Raw genomic sequence first — 19,016 nt, forward strand, 5'->3', positions numbered from 1 at the left:
ACATGACAGTTGCAGTTGGCAGGCAATATCGATTCTTATGTTTCCTGGTCACGGGTATTCTACAGGGATGTAGCGATCCTGCTTGTGGATATAGGGGCAGGCAGTTAAAGGGTTTAATGCTTGTATATAAATGATGTAATTGCTCAATGATGTCTCTACCTGAATTGTACGTTGTGTTTCAGATGCGATGAGTACGTCACTCAGCTGGACGAAATGCAGAGGCAGCTGGCGGCGGCGGAAGACGAGAAGAAGACATTGAACTCCCTGCTCCGCATGGCCATCCAGCAGAAACTGGCGCTCACCCAGCGATTGGAGCATTTGGAACTTGATCACGAGCAGGCGAGACGCACCCGCACAAAGTCAGCGTCAAAAACCAAAAGCAGTAACCCTAGTGTAAGTCACGTGCACTCCTGTGCGGACAGGTCCGAGGCGTCTCTGCTTAACAGCCAGGTGCTCTGCAGCGAGAAGTATAAGATCTGTTGTGACTAGGCATGTCGGAGACTCTGTAGCTCTATATATTCCTGCTTGTATAGTCAGCATGAAGCCTCGCTCTATTCTGCGGTGTTGTTGCAACATAACCGACGTGGGTTCTTGTTCTTGCCTGACCCAAAGGGTATTTGTAACGCTAAGCTTCGGTGTAACTAATGAAAGGGTAGTAATTCAGTCATTGGGTCGATAAGTAGATACTGGAAGGCAAATCACTTGGTGTGGCACCCACTTTTGTTACTTATGGGCCTTATCCATCCACTGTGCAGTGTAAATGTATGGTGGTGGTAGGAAAATATCGCACACGAGAGCCGGCACCGTGAACCAGAGATTGTCGGTATGTGGTAACTGCGCTGATCTTTTGCGTGGATGCCCACAATAAGCATAATATTGGCTGCAGAGTGGGCACAGAACCTGCCCTTTTTCTGTTTCTTGCAGTCATAGTTGTATTAATCCATTTGGATACATATATTGTACTTACATCTCTGATAAAACAGCACAGGGTCCCTCCTGGGCCAGCATGGAAATCCAAGGGAACATTGTTTCCATATAGAAGCTGGAGTTCCCAGCCCTTTTGTCTGGTTCAGATAGATCAGCCCAAATAACTTATATAGTTCCACTCCAGAAGGGTTGTTTGATCTTTATGTGGTTGTCAGGCTATTGCAGTTTAGTAGCTGCTAACTTAGTAGTATAGTTGTCTACTAACTTAAAAGTTTTCCTGGATACATGGCACATATTGTCAGGGCTGATAACCCAGAATTCCTTCTGATTCTGAATTCCTGTTTCGTCTGTTGTTGCTCAGCCCATGTGTTCTGTTACAGGGCATGTTACTACCCCTGTTTATAAGTCAGGTTTCCAACAGGCAGAAGGTGTTGATGCACAGCATATAATGTTCACAGAAGGTTCCTTTATTTGCCTGCATGCTAAGTAGTGGGAGCTGCCATGTTGTTCTGAAAACGTTCTGCAGACTACAGAAGCAAGTGCATGATCTCTTTATGACCACTAGGCGTGCTCTTGCGTTTTGTAGTCTAGGAGACTTTACCTGCTGTGAATGTTTAATGCAAATATTCTGTGCTGTCGGTGTGTCGGAAAATAGACCTGACTTAAAAATAGGGCGTATCCTCCCATTAAAGGGGTTAACTTTAAAGGAACATTTTAGTTGCTTTAATTACCAAAAATATGCTGGTTCCCTCTGTGTTGCATTTCTGTATGTGTCATTGAGGACCGGTAATTCAAATGATGTCAAAGCCAGAAAGTGGGTTCCCTTGGTGTTACTGAGAGCGCTGTTAGGGCACTAGACCCAAAGTGGGATTATGATATGAGGGAATATATATATATATATATATATATATATATATATATATATATATATATATATTTACAAGCACAGATACTAACAGGGCTCTACATTATGGAAATGGGGAGAATCAAACTTTTTTGGAAAAAAAAAAATGAGAATTTCACTTATTACTGGGGTTAGTTAAAACCGTGCACTTAACTAATTGTGCCTGTGTGTAACGAGGAGAAATAAGGTGAAAAGTTACAATGCTAGTGCAAGGTATCGACCTCACAGATATCTGTCTGAGTGGGGGGGGGGGTAGCTCAAGTGCCTAATTAGCAATTTTCTGGTAATGTAAAACCCTGTTAGTTTTTTCTAGTTGTTTTTCCAAGAGAAATTGTGTACATAAAGCTTAAAATGCATATTGCAAGACTTTACTGCCTGCTGGTGTGTACTAAATTTGCCATCACTCGCATCACCCCTTTTCTCATGCCCATTCCTTGTAGGTTGCCAACATCTTGCCATTGTCACGTCCATCTGCCTTTAAATAGCCAATGGAGATTCGACCCCAATTCTAATGGAAGGTAACAATTCCCCCCCCCATCACGTCATTCTATGTGGCGCTCCAATTAATGGAAATAAAAATCTGCCGGATTTGTGCACGGCAGGTGCTTGTCATTCATGTGCTTAACGCTGTCTGTTAAACGTTCGCTTCGCTTCCAATGATTAATCCAAAATGACTTTTTTTATATTCATGCAGCATTTGTGTAATTAACGCTCCATTAGATCTCGGTTCTTAGAGCAGCGGCGCAGATCATAGCCGGGAGTATTAGTGGCCGGAGCCCCCGCTCACATTGAAAACCTTGAGGCGATAGACTTTTCCTAGATTTGAGCTGAGCTTTTATTGAAAAAAGATGCTGACATGAAGTTGTCATATTCAGTGAAAAGAGAGAAATGATTTGGCTGCAGTCCCCGCGAGCGGAGGATTAAATACCAGTCAGGATTTCTCCTAATCCCCCTACTTGTTCCCAGTTCTCTTTCACATGCTCCAATCTTTGATTTTTGGGTGTAAGATAAAAAATCCCATTTATAAATCAGCTTAATTTCCCTCAGACAGCTGCCATACTGTTTGCATGATCTCCTCAGATGCAGCACCCCTAGTGGTCATAAACAGATTATAGCCAGGAATTACTGGATGGACCCCTGCTCACACTAACAACCTTGGTGTGATGGACTAACTTTGATGGTGCTGCTTTAATTGCGGTCTTTATTGAAGTCTTTGCATACAGTATGGCGGCTCATGCATATATGCAAATCTATAGAGTTTTCTCTGCATAATATGGCAGCTCCCACTATCCTAATAAGCTGTCTGAGGGAAACGGGGTGGCCAGAAACCGATACCAGTTTTCCTGCAAGAGTCAGGATGAGGCTGAATGTAAAGCAGCCATTATTTATGTATTCCTCTATCAGGCCAAGGGCTGGCTGTGAATGCTGGCAGTTGAAATCGGTATAGTTTTTATCGAGATTTAGGTTGATTTAGTGCTAGAGGATTGTAAATCCGGACTCGGGGAATCTTCCTTCAGTGTCAGAGAGGGCTCCTAGTGCCATTAGATCTATAAATCTCCAGCCAAGCAGGGAATCATTCCTATGAGGTTTATATTTGGGGAGTTGCCAGTTCAGGAATTGGCACAGAGTCCAGTCTCCTATCAAACAAGGCAGAGGCATTATTCATGCGCAGCAGTGCTTCCACCGACCCTTGTGCTCTGCTAATCAGCTCAGCCGTGATTTTGCTTTTTGAGATGCAAATTGTGGTTGATTTTGGGCCTGGTCTCGCCAGTTAAAGTCTTTTCTCCTATTATCTTTATTACTCTGACTAAAGCATGAACACTTCTCTCCGAATGACCTACCTCGTCCAGCAGGCGCCTCTTCTGAATGGACACAATGCTTAAACTTTTCCACTACTAGCCGCAGGCTGCATGACTCTGCATGTCTCTGAGGACCTTATGCTTCATGCACATATACATTTGTACACCTTCCTCTGTGCTTGCTGTCACCTCTCTCGGAGCTTCAGCACCTGTGCTCAACACTTGTAAGAAGTCCACTTCCCACCAGCCATTATTGGACAGTATCATCGGACCGTATTTGGCTTCAGCAGGCCTTGCCTGTCCCTCTGGGAACTAACCAGTACCAGCTTTGTTTCCAAACTAACCTGCTCTGCACGAGCTCCTTTCAATTCACAATTTCCTTCCCTAGTGTTAAGTCTCTAATATCTTGTTTTGTCCCTCTTTTTTTTTTTTAGCTGTAGAAGATGTATCCGTCCAGTGCATTGGGGTCACTCTTAGCAGTGACCCAAAACGGAAAACCACTACACGTTCTGTTAATCTGTTCCCCTACAGCCCTGGTTCCTTTCAGGGGCTTTATCCTTATAGGCTCTAAATTAAAGCTTTAACCATAAAGTGCTGCTGATTTTGGAAGATCCCTTACAAGTGCTGAACAAATAAACTCTCAACGCCTGAGCTCCGGGTGTACTCAGCGCCAGCAAACCGGGAAGTCCATACACTTTACATCTGAAATTAAACTCAGTTCCGATTTATTTTCGGTTATTTTATTTTTTTCAATTTGTTTTTGAAACCTGTGCACTTTTTGATATTTTTTTAATATTCTACTTTATATTTTATGTAGACGTGTTTCTAGAATGCTGTTTGGTAACCAGAATTAACCATGGCTGTTCCAAACATGTTCTACGTTGATAGCCACAGCATGGCTGATCTCCATGTTAGTATTACGCTTTGTACTTGTTGATTTTGGCATCAGCATGTTGCAGGGATTTTTTTAATGATTTAACACATGCTTTGGCATTCAGTAAAAACATTATATTATATATTATTAAATATGTTCTGTGCAACTTCAGCTTTTGTTTGTCAGTATAATATGTTTAGGTTTGTGTTGAAATTACTGTTTTTTTAACTGCCATATTCATGGAAAAAAAAAATCCAGGGTCTCCAAATTCTGGGGTTTCATTATGCTGTTATTATTCTTAGGAATAGTTTAACGTAACAAGAAGAAAACTTGACTTTGCTTTGATTAAAAAACAGTAATAGGCACTTGAAAATGATATATATAAATATATATAATAAGTAGTATTACCTAAAATGCCAGAATTATCTGATTTTTTAGGAACTCAAGGATTGCTGACAAACAGAATTTTATACAACTGTACCAGTTAGATTCCAAATTGGAATTGTTTTATTTCATTTTTTTATTTTGTACCGTGCCAAATTCTGGCACATCTAGAGAGAGAGCGACAAATTCTAAAGTTGTCTGTTTCTACACTTATGTTACAAATGAAAACCGAAGGTGCCTTTTTTTTTTAATTGCCGAGGGAATTTAAGGATAGTTAAAACTAGAAAAACAGTTTGAGAGTTTTGGAAAAAAAAAACCCATAACATTTGAAGCAAATTGCAGAGCAATAAATGCAAACAGGGAACTCACCCTAAATATTTTTAACCTTAGCATATATTTACAAAAAGAAAGAAAATTGTAGAAAATTCAGTTGGTCAGTGATTCTTGGAAAAGCCGATCCTTGCCGATTCACAGGGTTGGAAAAGGTTTGTCAACCAAAGCGAAAAGCTTTTGAACTTTCACAAGCAAAGACACATTTGTGGTAGCCGAACCGAAGATATATACGGGAAAATCCGGTGGTATGATAAGCTTCTTTTTAACGGTGGTGGACTGTGTCTAACCATAATAATGTTGGCAAATGTGAAAAAAATGTTAAAAATGAAAAAAAAAAAAAAGTATTAATATTCAATCTTGCATGTTGTATTCAATCGCTGTTGTTTTCAGGAAACAGAAAGTGAGAGGCATCAACAAGCGGCACGTTTGTTGAGGCCGAGCCGAATGCTTCAATTGGTACTCAATTGCTGTCGTTTCTGACAGGAAAAAAAAGCTTTGAAAATGTTAAGTATGGTTGACATTTAAATTAAAAAAAAAACGAAGATTTCTGTTTGCTGGAAAAACTGAAAAATCCCTCGTTGTGGGACTTTTTTTTTTTTTTTTAATGTTATCGCCTTTTTACAGTATTGATTCTTAAACTATTGTTACTGCAGATTGTTTCCTTTATGTGGGTATTTATTTGAAATGATATCATAAAGTACTGTATTATGTTAATGTGCATTACCTTGAGTGGCAAAGTCATCTCTCTTTCTATGTCATATGCACGGAGATTTGCCACGTGAGCTTACACAAGGCTGATCGTATACTGGTTTGTTTAGCGAGCGAGGCGTTAATGAGCTAATAATAAAAGGCTGTGCGTAGAGGCTCTGTAAGGTAGTCACATGTATCAATAAAGGTGATAAAAGGCCCCAGGCTCTGCTTCTCTATTCATTAATATGTGTGCATTGCAGGAAAACTGCTCCGAGATTCTACTTCTTTTTTTTTTTTTTTTACTTATTTGAAAAACATATCTGTGCCCAGTCATCAAGGTAAATATGTTTGGCTGAATAGATATTCAATACCACCTAGTTCTGCACAAAGAACTGCGCCTTCAGAAACAACCCATGGACCTAGATGCAAATTGCAAAGAAAATGGCGCTTAGCTGATCCATGGATGAATACAGTGCATTTGTCAGCACTGTATTCATTAGGGATGCACCGACACAGGATATGGTTTGGAACCATTAAAGGGATACTGTCATGGGAAAAACAATTTTTTTCAAAATGAATCAGTTACTAGTGCTACTCCAGTAGACTTCTACACTGAAATCCATTTCTCAAAAGAGCAAACAGATTTTTTTATATTCAATTTTGAAATCTGACATGGGGATAGACATATTGTTAATTTCCCAGCTGCCCCTGGTCATGTGACTTGTGCTCTGATAAACTTCAATCACTCTTTACTGCTGTACTGCAAGTTGGAGTGATATCACCCCCTCCCTTTTCCCCCCCAGCAGCCAAACAAAAGAACAATGGGAAGGTAACCAGATAACAGCTCCCTAACACAAGATAACAGCTGCCTGGTAGATCTAAGAACAACACTCAATAGTAAAATCCAGGTCCCACTGAGACACATTCAGTTACATTGAGAAGGAAAAACAGCAGCCTGCCAGAAAGCATTTCTCTCCTAAAGTGCAGGCACAAGTCACATGACCAGGGGCAGCTGGGAAATTGACAAAATGTCTAGCCCCATGTCAGATTTCAAAATTGAATATAAAAAAACTGTTTGCTCTTTTGAGAAATGGATTTCAGTTCAGAATTCTGCTGGAGTAGCACTATTACCTGATGCGTTTTGGGAAAAAAATGTTTTCCGATGACAGGATCCCTTTAAGATAAATCCTAGCATTTTTCATAGGATTAAAATTCAGCTGAACCAAATCTGAACCCATAAAGGGGAGGTTCAAATTTAAAGGGGAACTATCGCGAAAATGAAAATTCAATATAGGCTTCAGCATAAAGAAGTAAGAAACTTTCTAAAAACAATCTGAAATATTCTGCAGTTTCTGAAATAGTCAAGTTTATCTTCACTATCCCTCTCTCAGCATCTGTTTCTCTTCATTCTGTTTTCATGCAGCAGTTGGGTGTCAGATAATCACTGACAGTTAGATCCAATATATCTTATAGGGGGGCTCCTTTTGCCTAGAAGATGTATTAGAGGTCACTCTATTAAACTCACCAGACATCATGTCTCTCTACATGCAGGATTTGTGCAAAAGGCAGTTATTTTGTTAGATTTTGTTTGTACTGGAATCAGTTATTTGAGTGAGCTCTAATACATCTGTTAGGAAAGGAGCCCCCCTATAAGATATATTGGATCTAACTGTCAGTGAATATCTGACACCCAACTGCTGCATGAAGAGAGAATGAAGAGAAACAGATGCCGAGAGAGGGATAGTTGAAGGTAAACTTGATTATTTCAGAAACAGTACAGAATATTAAATTGATTGTATTTAGAAAGTTTCTTACTTCAGTATGATGAAGCTAATATAAAATTTTCATTTTCGCAATAGTTCCCCTTTAAGTGAACTTGTAGTATCTTATAGAATGACTGATTCTAAGCAACTTTTCAATTGGTCTTCATTTTTTAAAAGTTTTTTTTAACTATTTGCCGCCTTCTTCTGACTCTTTCCAGTTTTTAAATGGGGGTCACTGACCTTATCTAAAAACAAACGCTCTGTAAGGCTACAAATGTATTGTTATTGCTACTTTTTATTCCTCCTCTTTCTATTCAGGCCTCTCCTGTTCATATTCCAGTCTCTTATTCAAATCAGTGCATGGTTGCTAGGGGAATTTGGACCCTAGCAACCAGACGGCTGAAATTACAAACTGGAGAGCTGCTGAATAAAAAGCTAAATAACTCAAAAGCCACAAATAATAAAAAATGGAAAAACAGTTGCAAATTGTCTCAGAATATCCCTCTCTATTATACTAAACGTTAACTCAAAGGTCAGCAAATGCTTTTTTAAAGTTTACCTCAAAACATTGTGCTGTTGATCGTACCAAGGTTTTGTTCACAATTCATACATTATTTTCAAATTTCCTGGTTACCTCACAAGACACTTTCCCCTCCCTCATTAGCTGTAATTACTTCCTGGTTACCTCACAGGACACTCCCCCTCACTCTCTCATTAGCTGTAAGTACTTCCTGGTTACCTCACAGGACACTCCCCCTCACTCTCTCATTAGCTGTAATTACTTCCTGGTTACCTCACAGGACACTCCCCCTCACTCTCTCATTAGCTGTAAGTACTTCCTGGTTACCTCACAGGACACACACTCTCATTAGCTGTAAGTACTTCCTGGTTTCCTCACAGGACGCTCCCCCTCACTCTCTCATTAGCTGTAAGCACTTCCTGGTTACCTCACAGGACACTCCCCTCACTCTCTCATTAGCTGTAAGTACTTCCTGGTTACCTCACAGGACACTCCCCCTCACTCTCTCATTAGCTGTAAGTACTTCCTGGTTACCTCACAGGACACTCCCCCTCACTCTCTCATTAGCTGTAAGTACTTCCTGGTTACCTCACAGGACACTCCCCCTCACTCTCTCATTAGCTGTAAGTACTTCCTGGTTACCTCACAGGACACTCCCCCTCACTCTCTCATTAGCTGTAAGTACTTCCTGGTTACCTCACAGGACACTCCCCCCTCACTCTCTCATTAGCTGTAAGCACTTCCTGGTTACCTCACAGGACACTCCCCCTCACTCTCTCATTAGCTGTAAGTACTTCCTGGTTACCTCACAGGACACTCCCCCTCACTTCTCATTAGCTGTAAGTACTTCCTGGTTACCTCACAGGACACTCCCCCTCACTCTCTCATTAGCTGTAAGTACTTCCTGGTTACCTCACAGGACACTCCCCCTCACTCTCTCATTAGCTGTAAGTACTTCCTGGTTACCTCACAGGACACTCCCCCCTCACTCTCTCATTAGCTGTAAGTACTTCCTGGTTACCTCACAGGACACTCCCCCTCACTCTCTCATTAGCTGTAAGTACTTCCTGGTTACCTCACAGGACACTCCCCCTCACTCTCTCATTAGCTGTAAGTACTTCCTGGTTACCTCACAGGACACTCCCCCTCACTCTCTCATTAGCTGTAAGTACTTCCTGGTTACCTCACAGGACACTCCCCCTCACTCTCTCATTAGCTGTAAGTACTTCCTGGTTACCTCACAGGACACTCCCCCTCACTCTCTCATTAGCTGTAAGTACTTCCTGGTTACCTCACAGGACACTCCCCCTCACTCTCTCATTAGCTGTAAGTACTTCCTGGTTACCTCACAGGACACTCCCCCTCACTCTCTCATTAGCTGTAAGTACTTCCTGGTTACCTCATAGGACCAGATCAAATCAAACTCACTAAATCTGATCAAAGTTTCCTGTGTAGTTTAGCCCTTAGTGTTTCACACAGTACTTTCTATACAGCTTGGGGTGTTAGAGTGAAGTTACAGTAATGGCTGCATGAGCCTGCTAATAAATCACTGTTATACCCTACTCATCCTCGGCTACCAAAACACAACATTTTCTCGATCAGATTTTATCTGATCTTTGTAGGATGCTACGTAATCTGATTCCCCTCAGCTGTAATGTAATGCAGGATCAGACATAGTTTGTGCGTTTACATCCGACAGTCAATGTATTTCAATGAGGAAAAGAGAAAGTCTTTCCTACACCATCAGTTTTTATCGGAGTCCTTCCTCGGACCCCTCCTTTCTTCCTGTGCAGCTCCCACTGTTCCTATAATATTGTAGAGAGTATTTGTACCCAGTGGAGTAAAGAAGGAGGAGCAGAATGTACATACTCCAATGGGGTTTCCACAGAAGGGAAAAATAAACATTTACTGTGGCCCTTCTGCAAAGTGCTGCCTCCTATAGGGCCCCTGGGTGAATTCCAATTATGCTGCATTGTAGCTGTGGAGCTCTTTATCTGCTGTACATCACTATATTTGTATTTGTGCACATTTTCTACTTGAACCCAGAGGCCATAACTTATTGCACAGATCCACAGTACAAATCATCAACTCTATGAAAATGTATGCCTTTATAGGGATCTTTAGGTGATACATATAGAGCCACACGAAAAGATACTGCGGGCCGGGGGAAAATGCTGGAGATGGAATACAATCCAGACACCGATAATAATTTTCACTATGGCCAAGTCCATCTCCCAGGGGCCTTTACTACATGCACTGCCAGGGATTTAGGCCCCGTGAAACACGCACCCATAAGAGCGTACCTTAAATCTTTTTTTCCTGACTATATTTTTTTCTGCATTGTTTAAAGGAACAATAACACCAAAAAATGAAAGTGTTTTAAAGTAATACAAATATAATGTACTGTTGCCCTGCACTGGTAAAACTGATGTATTTGCTTCAGAAACTCTTCTATAGTTTATATAAACAAGCTGCTGTGTAGCCATGGGGGCAGCCATTCAAGCACAGGATACACAGTAGATAACAGATAAGTACTACTATAGTTTATATAAACAAGCTGCTGTGTAGCCATGGGGGCAGCCATTCAAGCACAGGATACACAGTAGATAACAGATAAGTACTACTATAGTTTATATAAACAAGCTGCTGTGTAGCCATGGGGGCAGCCATTCAAGCACAGGATACACAGTAGATAACAGATAAGTACTACTATAGTTTATATAAACAAGCTGCTGTGTAGCCATGGGGGCAGCCATTCAAGCACAGGATACACAGTAGATAACAGATAAGTACTACTATAGTTTATATAAACAAGCTGCTGTGTAGCCATGGGGGCAGCCATTCAAGCACAGGATACACAGTAGATAACAGATAAGTACTACTATACTTTATATAAACAAGCTGCTGTGTAGCCATGGGGGCAGCCATTCAAGCACAGGATACACAGTAGATAACAGATAAGTACTACTATACTTTATATAAACAAGCTGCTGTGTAGCCATGGGGGCAGCCATTCAAGCACAGGATACACAGTAGATAGCAGATAAGTACTACTATAGTTTATATAAAGAAGCTGCTTTGTAGCCATGGGGGCAGCCATTCAAGCACAGGATACACAGTAGATAGCAGATAAGTACTACTATAGTTTATATAAAGAAGCTGCTTTGTAGCCATGGGGGCAGCCATTCAAGCACAGGATACACAGTAGATAACAGATAAGTACTACTATAGTTTATATAAACAAGCAGCTGTGTAGCCATGGGGGCAGCCATTCAAGCACAGGACACACAGTAGATAACAGATAAGTACTACTATACTTTATATAAACAAGCTGCTGTGTAGCCATGGGGGCAGCCATTCAAGCACAGGATACACAGTAGATAGCAGATAAGTACTACTATAGTTTATATAAAGAAGCTGCTTTGTAGCCATGGGGGCAGCCATTCAAGCACAGGACACACAGTAGATAACAGATAAGTACTACTATAGTTTATATAAACAAGCTGCTATGTAGCCATGGGGGAAGCCATATAAGGAGAAAGGGCTCAGGTTACACAGCAGATAACAGATAAGCTCTGTAGAACATAATGGTGTTATCCGTTATCCACTATTTAACCTGTGCTATATAAACTTTTTTCAATTTCTCCCATTGCTACACAGCAGCTTGTTTATATGAACTATAGTAGTGTTTCTGAACCAAACACACCAGTTTTACCAGTGCAAGGCAACTTTACTTTAATACACTTTCATATTTTGGTGTTACTGTTCCTTTAAGAGCCTACCAAAAAAAAAAATTACGAAGAGTAATGAGTAGTGATGTCCCAATATACAGTAATTGTAAATTTTCACTTTTTATTTCAAGTTATCTCTAAATGTTATTACTGTTGAAAGCAGTACCTGTCTGGCTGTTCATTTTTTCTACACTGCTGGTTCTGACTCCCGAAATAATGTAGCCGAGTAATCTCAATAACAGACCTGGAGGAGAACGGATTTCTGCCATGGAACAGAAAGGGATAAACAATTACGGCTTTCGATGGCAATTACAATTTCAATGATTCAACGTACATTGTAGTTGCTTGTAATTAATTATTTATTCCCCAGTAACAGATCTCTTTAAAATCCAAGAATTTATCAAATGTGACCCTCTAATGTGTTATAAAATAAGAGTGCTTTATATAAAACATATTTTTGGGAGGGGGGTTGTTTTTGTGATCTTCATACCAACTTTCTACCTAAAGCACCCATCCCCTTTGCTGAGTTTTTAGGTGTGTTACTGTTCCTTTAATGGCCCTTAATGTGCTATTCCTGGGTTGTTTCCCATTGCCTCGTGGTTTTATCAAGTCATTTGATAATTAAGCAAATTCCTATTCAGCTGGAGGCAGAGGCTGAAACGGAGAGACTGTCACAAAGAGACTGTGTTTCCTGATTCAATAACAAAACAGCACATGAGGGTCACGCCTGCCTGTTAGTGACGTGGCCCCCCAGCAGCACCTTATGTTCTACCAGTGTAATAAATGCTCCATATCTGGGGCTTGTGTAGAATCTTATTTCCTCATCTCAATGCGATGATGAACTGCTGCCATGTTAAAGGAGAATAATAGTGCAACAAACAATTAGAAGTTGAAGTTGTGGGCCCTATACCACCCCATTGTGCTACTGAAGATACCCCCAACAGCTCCCCGTGTTCTCTTCTTCTCATTCACAGGCTCTGGGCTGCTGTCACTTACCTGAGCTTACGACCCATCCTCCAGAAATAGATACAGGGAGCGTGTCCAGAATGAGAATTGGGTGCCAGGATTGGACGGTATGGGTTTATGGTTTTGGTACAGATTGTGGGGCAAGGGTAGTTCTTGGGTCCTTACCAGGCCTGCTATATATGTGGCTCCCCTTGCCTTCAGTAATTATCAGTGCAGTCTGTATCAGAATTGATTCATAATCAGCCCTGTAGCATCAGCTTCTATGACAGATATGACCCCCACTTTCTGCTTGATGATTTCCCCCGACCCCTAAGCTTAGCTCCTCCCCAGCAGCCCAGAGCCCACTGAGCATGTGCAGTGCCACTGACACACACAAGATGCCTAACAAGATCAGGAGATGGGGCGCTGCTGGGGAAGGGCTGGATATAGCCCACTATATACTGACACAGTCACATGAGTACTGGGAAATACACTCCCCCATACAGAGGAAGTAAAGACAGTCACATGAGTACCAGGAAATACACTCCCCCGTGCAAGCATTTCCCCCATCCCCCCATTATCATTAATAAATAATGGAAGTAAATGCAGACATATTAAGGGCTCTTACACATGGGTGTTTTTGCCCTGCATTGAACACTCTCCCCTGCGTTCCTTTTTTAAAACGCATCTGATTTTTCCTTATGGGCGCATAGTAATGACACCACATTTAAGTGTCGAACACAGGTGGAATGACTGTGTAATTCCTAATTCCTAGTGTGCCACAGTCTTTGCCCTACGGTGATCTCCATACTCCATACCATGGCCCAGACTTCTCCAATACAATAATTGTAATAAAACAGTAGAGAGAAATTCTTTCACATTTCCTACACTGTGAACCAACCACCTTGAATGTTTTGCTTTTTGGTCCCAATCACTGACTGTGACACATATACTCATCAGCATCTCAGCACCCTATAAATAAGTAGGGACGCAGTTACATTGAAGCTAAAATGATCCCCTATTCTTTACCTAGGGGCACTTCAGATATAGGGGCAAATTCACTAACCTCCGAAAATTCGCCAGGCATACTGTAGATTCGCCAGGACAACGCTAATTCAATTAAATCCGAAGTTGCCCCAAGGGCGCCGAATGCTGGCGAAGGTGCGCTAGTGTTACTGCACCAAGCGAAGCGAAGTTGCGCTAGTGTTGGCTAGTTTGCATACGGCGGGAAGTTAAAGTGGAATGGACGTATATATGTTGCAGCAAATACATTACAGTACAAAAGCCCGGGAAACCTTAATAAAATAAAGTTGTTATATTGCCCTACACATGAACCCAGTGCTTAGTAGGGATGTAGCGAACTGTTCTGCTGCGAACTAGTTCGCGCGAACTTCGACCGTTCGCGTCCGCCGAATGTTCGCGAACGTTTGGGAACGTTCGCATTTTGAGTTCGCGTTCGACCATTCGACCATTCGAATTCCTTCGACCGCTAAAAATCGAACGATTTCCATTCGTTCGAACGATTGTAAGCATTCGATCGAATGAAAAGCATTCGATCGAATGGCTTCGATCGTTCGATTCGAATGAAAATCCTTCGATCGAATGATTAAAATCCTTCGATCGTTCGAATCGAACGATTTTAGCGGGTGTTCGAAGTTCGCAAACTGTCCGCGAACGTTCGCATTTTTTGCCGGTGTTCGCGAACGGCGTTCGCGAACACCAAATCGGCAGTTCGCTACATCCCTGGTGCTTAGTTTAGGTGCCATATGTTAAGAAATGTAGGGAGGGAGCCGGTTACCCCAGTCTATCACCCTGAAAAACGAAAAGACTCCAGCGTTTTGTGGGAATTTTTTGAGGAAGTCATATCTACTCTATTGCACTTCGCTTGGTCTGAGGTGGGGAAGTAAAGTTTGGTGCAAGTTTAGTAAAATCCGCATCTTAGTGAATTTGCGTATTTACGTCCAATTGCCAGAGCACAAATTGGCCAGGTTTTAGGGAGCGAAGTACCGCTAGAGTCTATCTCCTTCGCTAGCGAAGTTACGCCAGTCACCGTTAATAAATTGGCGAAGTACTGAAATGACGTCATTTTTGACAGCGTTAGTCACTTCACCCTTTAGTAAATTTGCCCCATAAAGATGATAGAGAAACAAACAGCAGCAGCAATAATATTATTAATACTAGTAATAATACATATATGAGAGACAGAAGCTCATAGGGCACATGGTTGCAATCAGGATAGATAGAATTAAAAGATCCCATTCTAACAACCCCCCCAATAGGGCTACTCCCTACAGAGAAATCATATAAACAAACAGGGAAAGTTACAATAAAACAAAGAATATTCCTATAACACAACCCTGCTCTTTTGATTGGCTGGCTCAGAGCCTGCTGTGGAGGCTGATTGGCTCCCCAAGAGAGAGTCCTATAGGACTGATTGGTTTCCTAGGAGAGTGGATTGGGCGGAGCCTGTGCAGGGGTCGGCGGCTGCAAGCTGAGAGGTCAGTGAGGCTGGTGCTGCTTTGAGAATGAATCAAAAAGTTGTTTTCTAAGTTTCTGCTCCCAAGCAACATCCTAGTGTGGAAGGCAAGGAATCCAACCCTCTGGAGGCAGAAGAGCATGAACAAGATGACTGGCCCCAGAGCTAACACTCTCAGTGGGGCAGAGGGTGAGTCTAGGGGAATACAGGAGGGGGTGTATACTCTGGGGACTGGTAGGAATTGTACTGCTGGGGAATTAAGATGTCACATCTCTACTCAGAGCTGTCTCTGGGGGTGCAGTTCAGGCAGGGGCCCTACAGAGCACCCTTACATTGAGAGGGCAGCAACATTTATCTCGAATGTCTGATCTACAGCCTCAGGCTAATGTTGCACTACAAATATCAGAATCCCATGCCACAGGTTCTCAGGGGCGCTGGGAGTTGTAGCTCAGCAATAACTGGGTATATTGCCACTACATGAAACTCTCGCATCTGACTTGGAATTCTGTAGCCTCTGGGAATAACCCATTAAAGTGTAAGATGCTCAGAAATGATTTCTGGTTATAAAATGTGGGACTATGGGCTAATTGGCAATTCATTCAGATGCATACTGCATGGCTGCATATTACTCAGTGTAGTCTGCAGCGTGCATCTACGTTAATTGCTTATTAGCTCTGCAGGGTGTAAATTCAATGTGACACATTTATCATATTCGTTTGCTTTGGTTTCTCTCTTTAATATGTGCCCAATTTTACAAGGGCGTAGCCATATCGAAAAAACCTAGGGGTGAAGTTAACCTTATTGGGGTTTGATTGTAAGTCAGTGTATTAGGTTGGACACTGTGTATAAAGTGTATACACCTTTCTGCTTGTAGAAATAATAGGGGCCCTTTAGGGCTCTCACTTGTGGGGGTTTATGATTTTAAGATTCAGGTTTTGGCTGATGGTACCCAAAGTGTTGCTTTTCGCGCAGTTGCATGTGATTTGCATGTTTCCAAACACTTTTAGTCTGATGTAGAGAGGGATATTCTGAGACAATTTGCAATTGGTTTTCATTTTTTAATTAATTGTGGTTTTTGACTTATTTTTAACTTATTTTCCTTATATGATTCTGTATATGTGTGTATGTGTGTGTGTGTATATATATATATATATATATAATTTGTGTGATTTGTCTTCCCCGTGTATACTCTTCTTTATCTATTCTGCTTTTATGCACTGAACAGCACTGTGGCTCCTTAACAGCCCTTTACAAATAAAGTTATACATACATACATACATACATACAAATAGGGGAGGCCTGAATAGAAGGATAAGAAATATAAGGCAACATAACAGAGGTGCTTGGGTCAGGGACCCCTATTTGAAAGCTGGAAGCAGAAGAGGAAGGCAAAGAATTTAAAAAAGTATTAAACATTTTCAATGGAGAAGTTGCTAAGAATAGGACATTCTATAATATACGAAAATATAGCCCAGAGGGGGTGGAGTCATGACATAATGGGGGCTGGCTGGGCCATGAAGTGACTAATAGGCATTAGATTTGGTGAGTAGGCAGGTTTAGGGGAGAGGGGTTGGGTCGGATGGAACAACTAGGGACTACAAATTTACGGGCACATACATTGCTGGTAATTGTAATGCTAGCCCCAGCCTAGGCTGGTATTTTAATGGCTGAATCAGTGGATTACTACTAGCCAGGTGGCAACCCTTCCTACAAATGACTTGACCATCACACGTGATTCATGGGCCTCCAGGTTCTATGAGAGAGGTGTTGGGGTTTCGAGAGAAGCCTGACGACTTCTAGTTATGCCACTAACTATGAACCTTAGTTCAGTGATACTTGTTGCTTCCCAGAGGGACATAATTGGCTGCCCCTATCCACTGTCTACACTCTGCCCTTTACTTATTGCTATTCTGTGGTACTTTGATGCTAATTAAATGGGAACTAAAGTTCCACAAAAAATAAGGCTAATGCCATACATTACTGATTCATCAGCTTATACACTGGCCGAGGATCAGTCCCCAGAAATACAAGTGAGTCTCCCATGGATTTTGTCAGGCAACACACGCAGAGAGTTTATTGTTATTCAATTTTCTAACCTGTCCTATCGGCTAAATGATTGGTCGCCTTGGTACGAAAAATGTCAGAACGATTCACAACACTCCAAAAATCATACTTTGTTCTGTACAACTATATCTGTGTATCTTTGGCTAGCTTAAAGCTAGAAATGCTGCACCTTATTATTTAGGTTTCTGTACCAGCCCAAGACCTCCACAGCCGCTTTAGCAGTAAAGATCTGTGTCTCCAAAGATGCCCCAGTAGCTCCCCATCTTCTTTCTGCTGATTCACTGCATATGCTCTGGGCTGCTGCCACTTACTGAGCTTAGGGACCCATTTACAAGATTCAGTTTAAAAGTTACAATATACAGTATATATACAGTATAACAGTTACAATATGCAGTATATATACAATATAACAATTACAATATACATTATATATACAATATAACAGTTACAATATGCAGTATATATACAATATAACAGTTACAATATGCAGTATATATACAATATAACAGTTACAATATACAATATATATACAATATAACAGTTACAATATGCAGTATATATACAATATAACAGACACAATATACAGTATATATACAATATAACAGTTACAATATACAGTATATATACAATATAACAGTTACAGTATACAGTATATATACAATATAACAGACACAATATACAGTATATATACAATATAACAGGCACAATATACAGTATATATACAATATAACAGGCACAATATACAGTATATATACAGTAAAACAGTTACAATATACAGTATATATACAGTAAACCAGTTACAATATACAGTATATATACAGTAAACCAGTTACAATATACAGTATATATACAATATAACAGTTACAATATGCAGTATATATACAATATAACAGACAATATACAGTATATATACAATATAACAGTTACAATATACAGTATATATACAATATAACAGACACAATATACAGTATATATACAATATAACAGACACAATATACAGTATATATACAATATAACAGGCACAATATACAGTATATATACAGTAAAACAGTTACAATATACAGTATATATACAGTAAAACAGTTACAATATACAGTATATATACAGTAAAACAGTTACAATATACAGTATATATACAATATAACAGTTACAATATGGCCTGTTACAGGGGACACTACTTCACATATACTGGGAATTTATAGAAATACAAAACTTTTGGACAGTAATATTAATGTCTGCCATATGGAACTACAAATTGAGGTCACCAGGGACCCAGCAGTCATCCTCCTCCATCATAATGAGCGCTCAGTTGCCTCCTACAAAAGGTCATTGACCCAATATGCCTTGAATGGAACGAAACTTGTGATTCCTCGTAAATGGAAATCCACGCAGATACCTACGTTAACAGAGTGGATCATAGAAATGGAGGACAGACGCAAATACGAAGACCTACATGCTGACTGTTACAAAGCTAAACGCAACCACTGGGCAACTTGCCGATTGTGGCTTCAGTATATGGAGGTTATGCAAAGGGGAAACCAATAAGAGGAGCCATACCTGGGACCTCTGCCAGATCATGACATGGGTACGAGGACTGGAAACTTGC

At 40.8% G+C, this 19,016-nt stretch overlaps 2 protein-coding genes across 7 annotated transcripts in view; both read left to right on the forward strand.

The window, feature by feature from the left end:
• Positions 1–6,128, forward strand: part of LOC108704030 (protein bicaudal D homolog 2) — a 47,557-nt gene extending 41,429 nt beyond the window's left edge. For 2 of the 6 annotated variants that reach the window (XM_041590983.1, XM_018240395.2), the window contains exon 7: positions 183–6,128. In XM_041590983.1, coding sequence (XP_041446917.1) covers positions 183–489 — 307 coding nt within the window. In that variant the 3' untranslated portion in view covers positions 490–6,128. The remainder of the gene's footprint in view (positions 1–182) is intronic. The other 4 variants (XM_041590985.1, XR_005967079.1, XM_041590984.1 and 1 more) reach the window with 4 other exon arrangements.
• A 9,211-nt stretch (positions 6,129–15,339) lies between these two features.
• fgd3.L (FYVE, RhoGEF and PH domain containing 3 L homeolog) overlaps positions 15,340–19,016 on the forward strand; it is an 87,510-nt gene continuing 83,833 nt past the window's right edge. Inside the window, exon 1 of the mRNA XM_018240399.2 lies at positions 15,340–15,535. Within this exon, the coding sequence (XP_018095888.1) occupies positions 15,487–15,535 (49 nt within the window). The 5' untranslated portion in view covers positions 15,340–15,486. The remainder of the gene's footprint in view (positions 15,536–19,016) is intronic.

This window comes from Xenopus laevis, chromosome 4L (genome assembly GCF_017654675.1).
Source record: "Xenopus laevis strain J_2021 chromosome 4L, Xenopus_laevis_v10.1, whole genome shotgun sequence".
NCBI lineage: Eukaryota > Metazoa > Chordata > Amphibia > Anura > Pipidae > Xenopus > Xenopus laevis.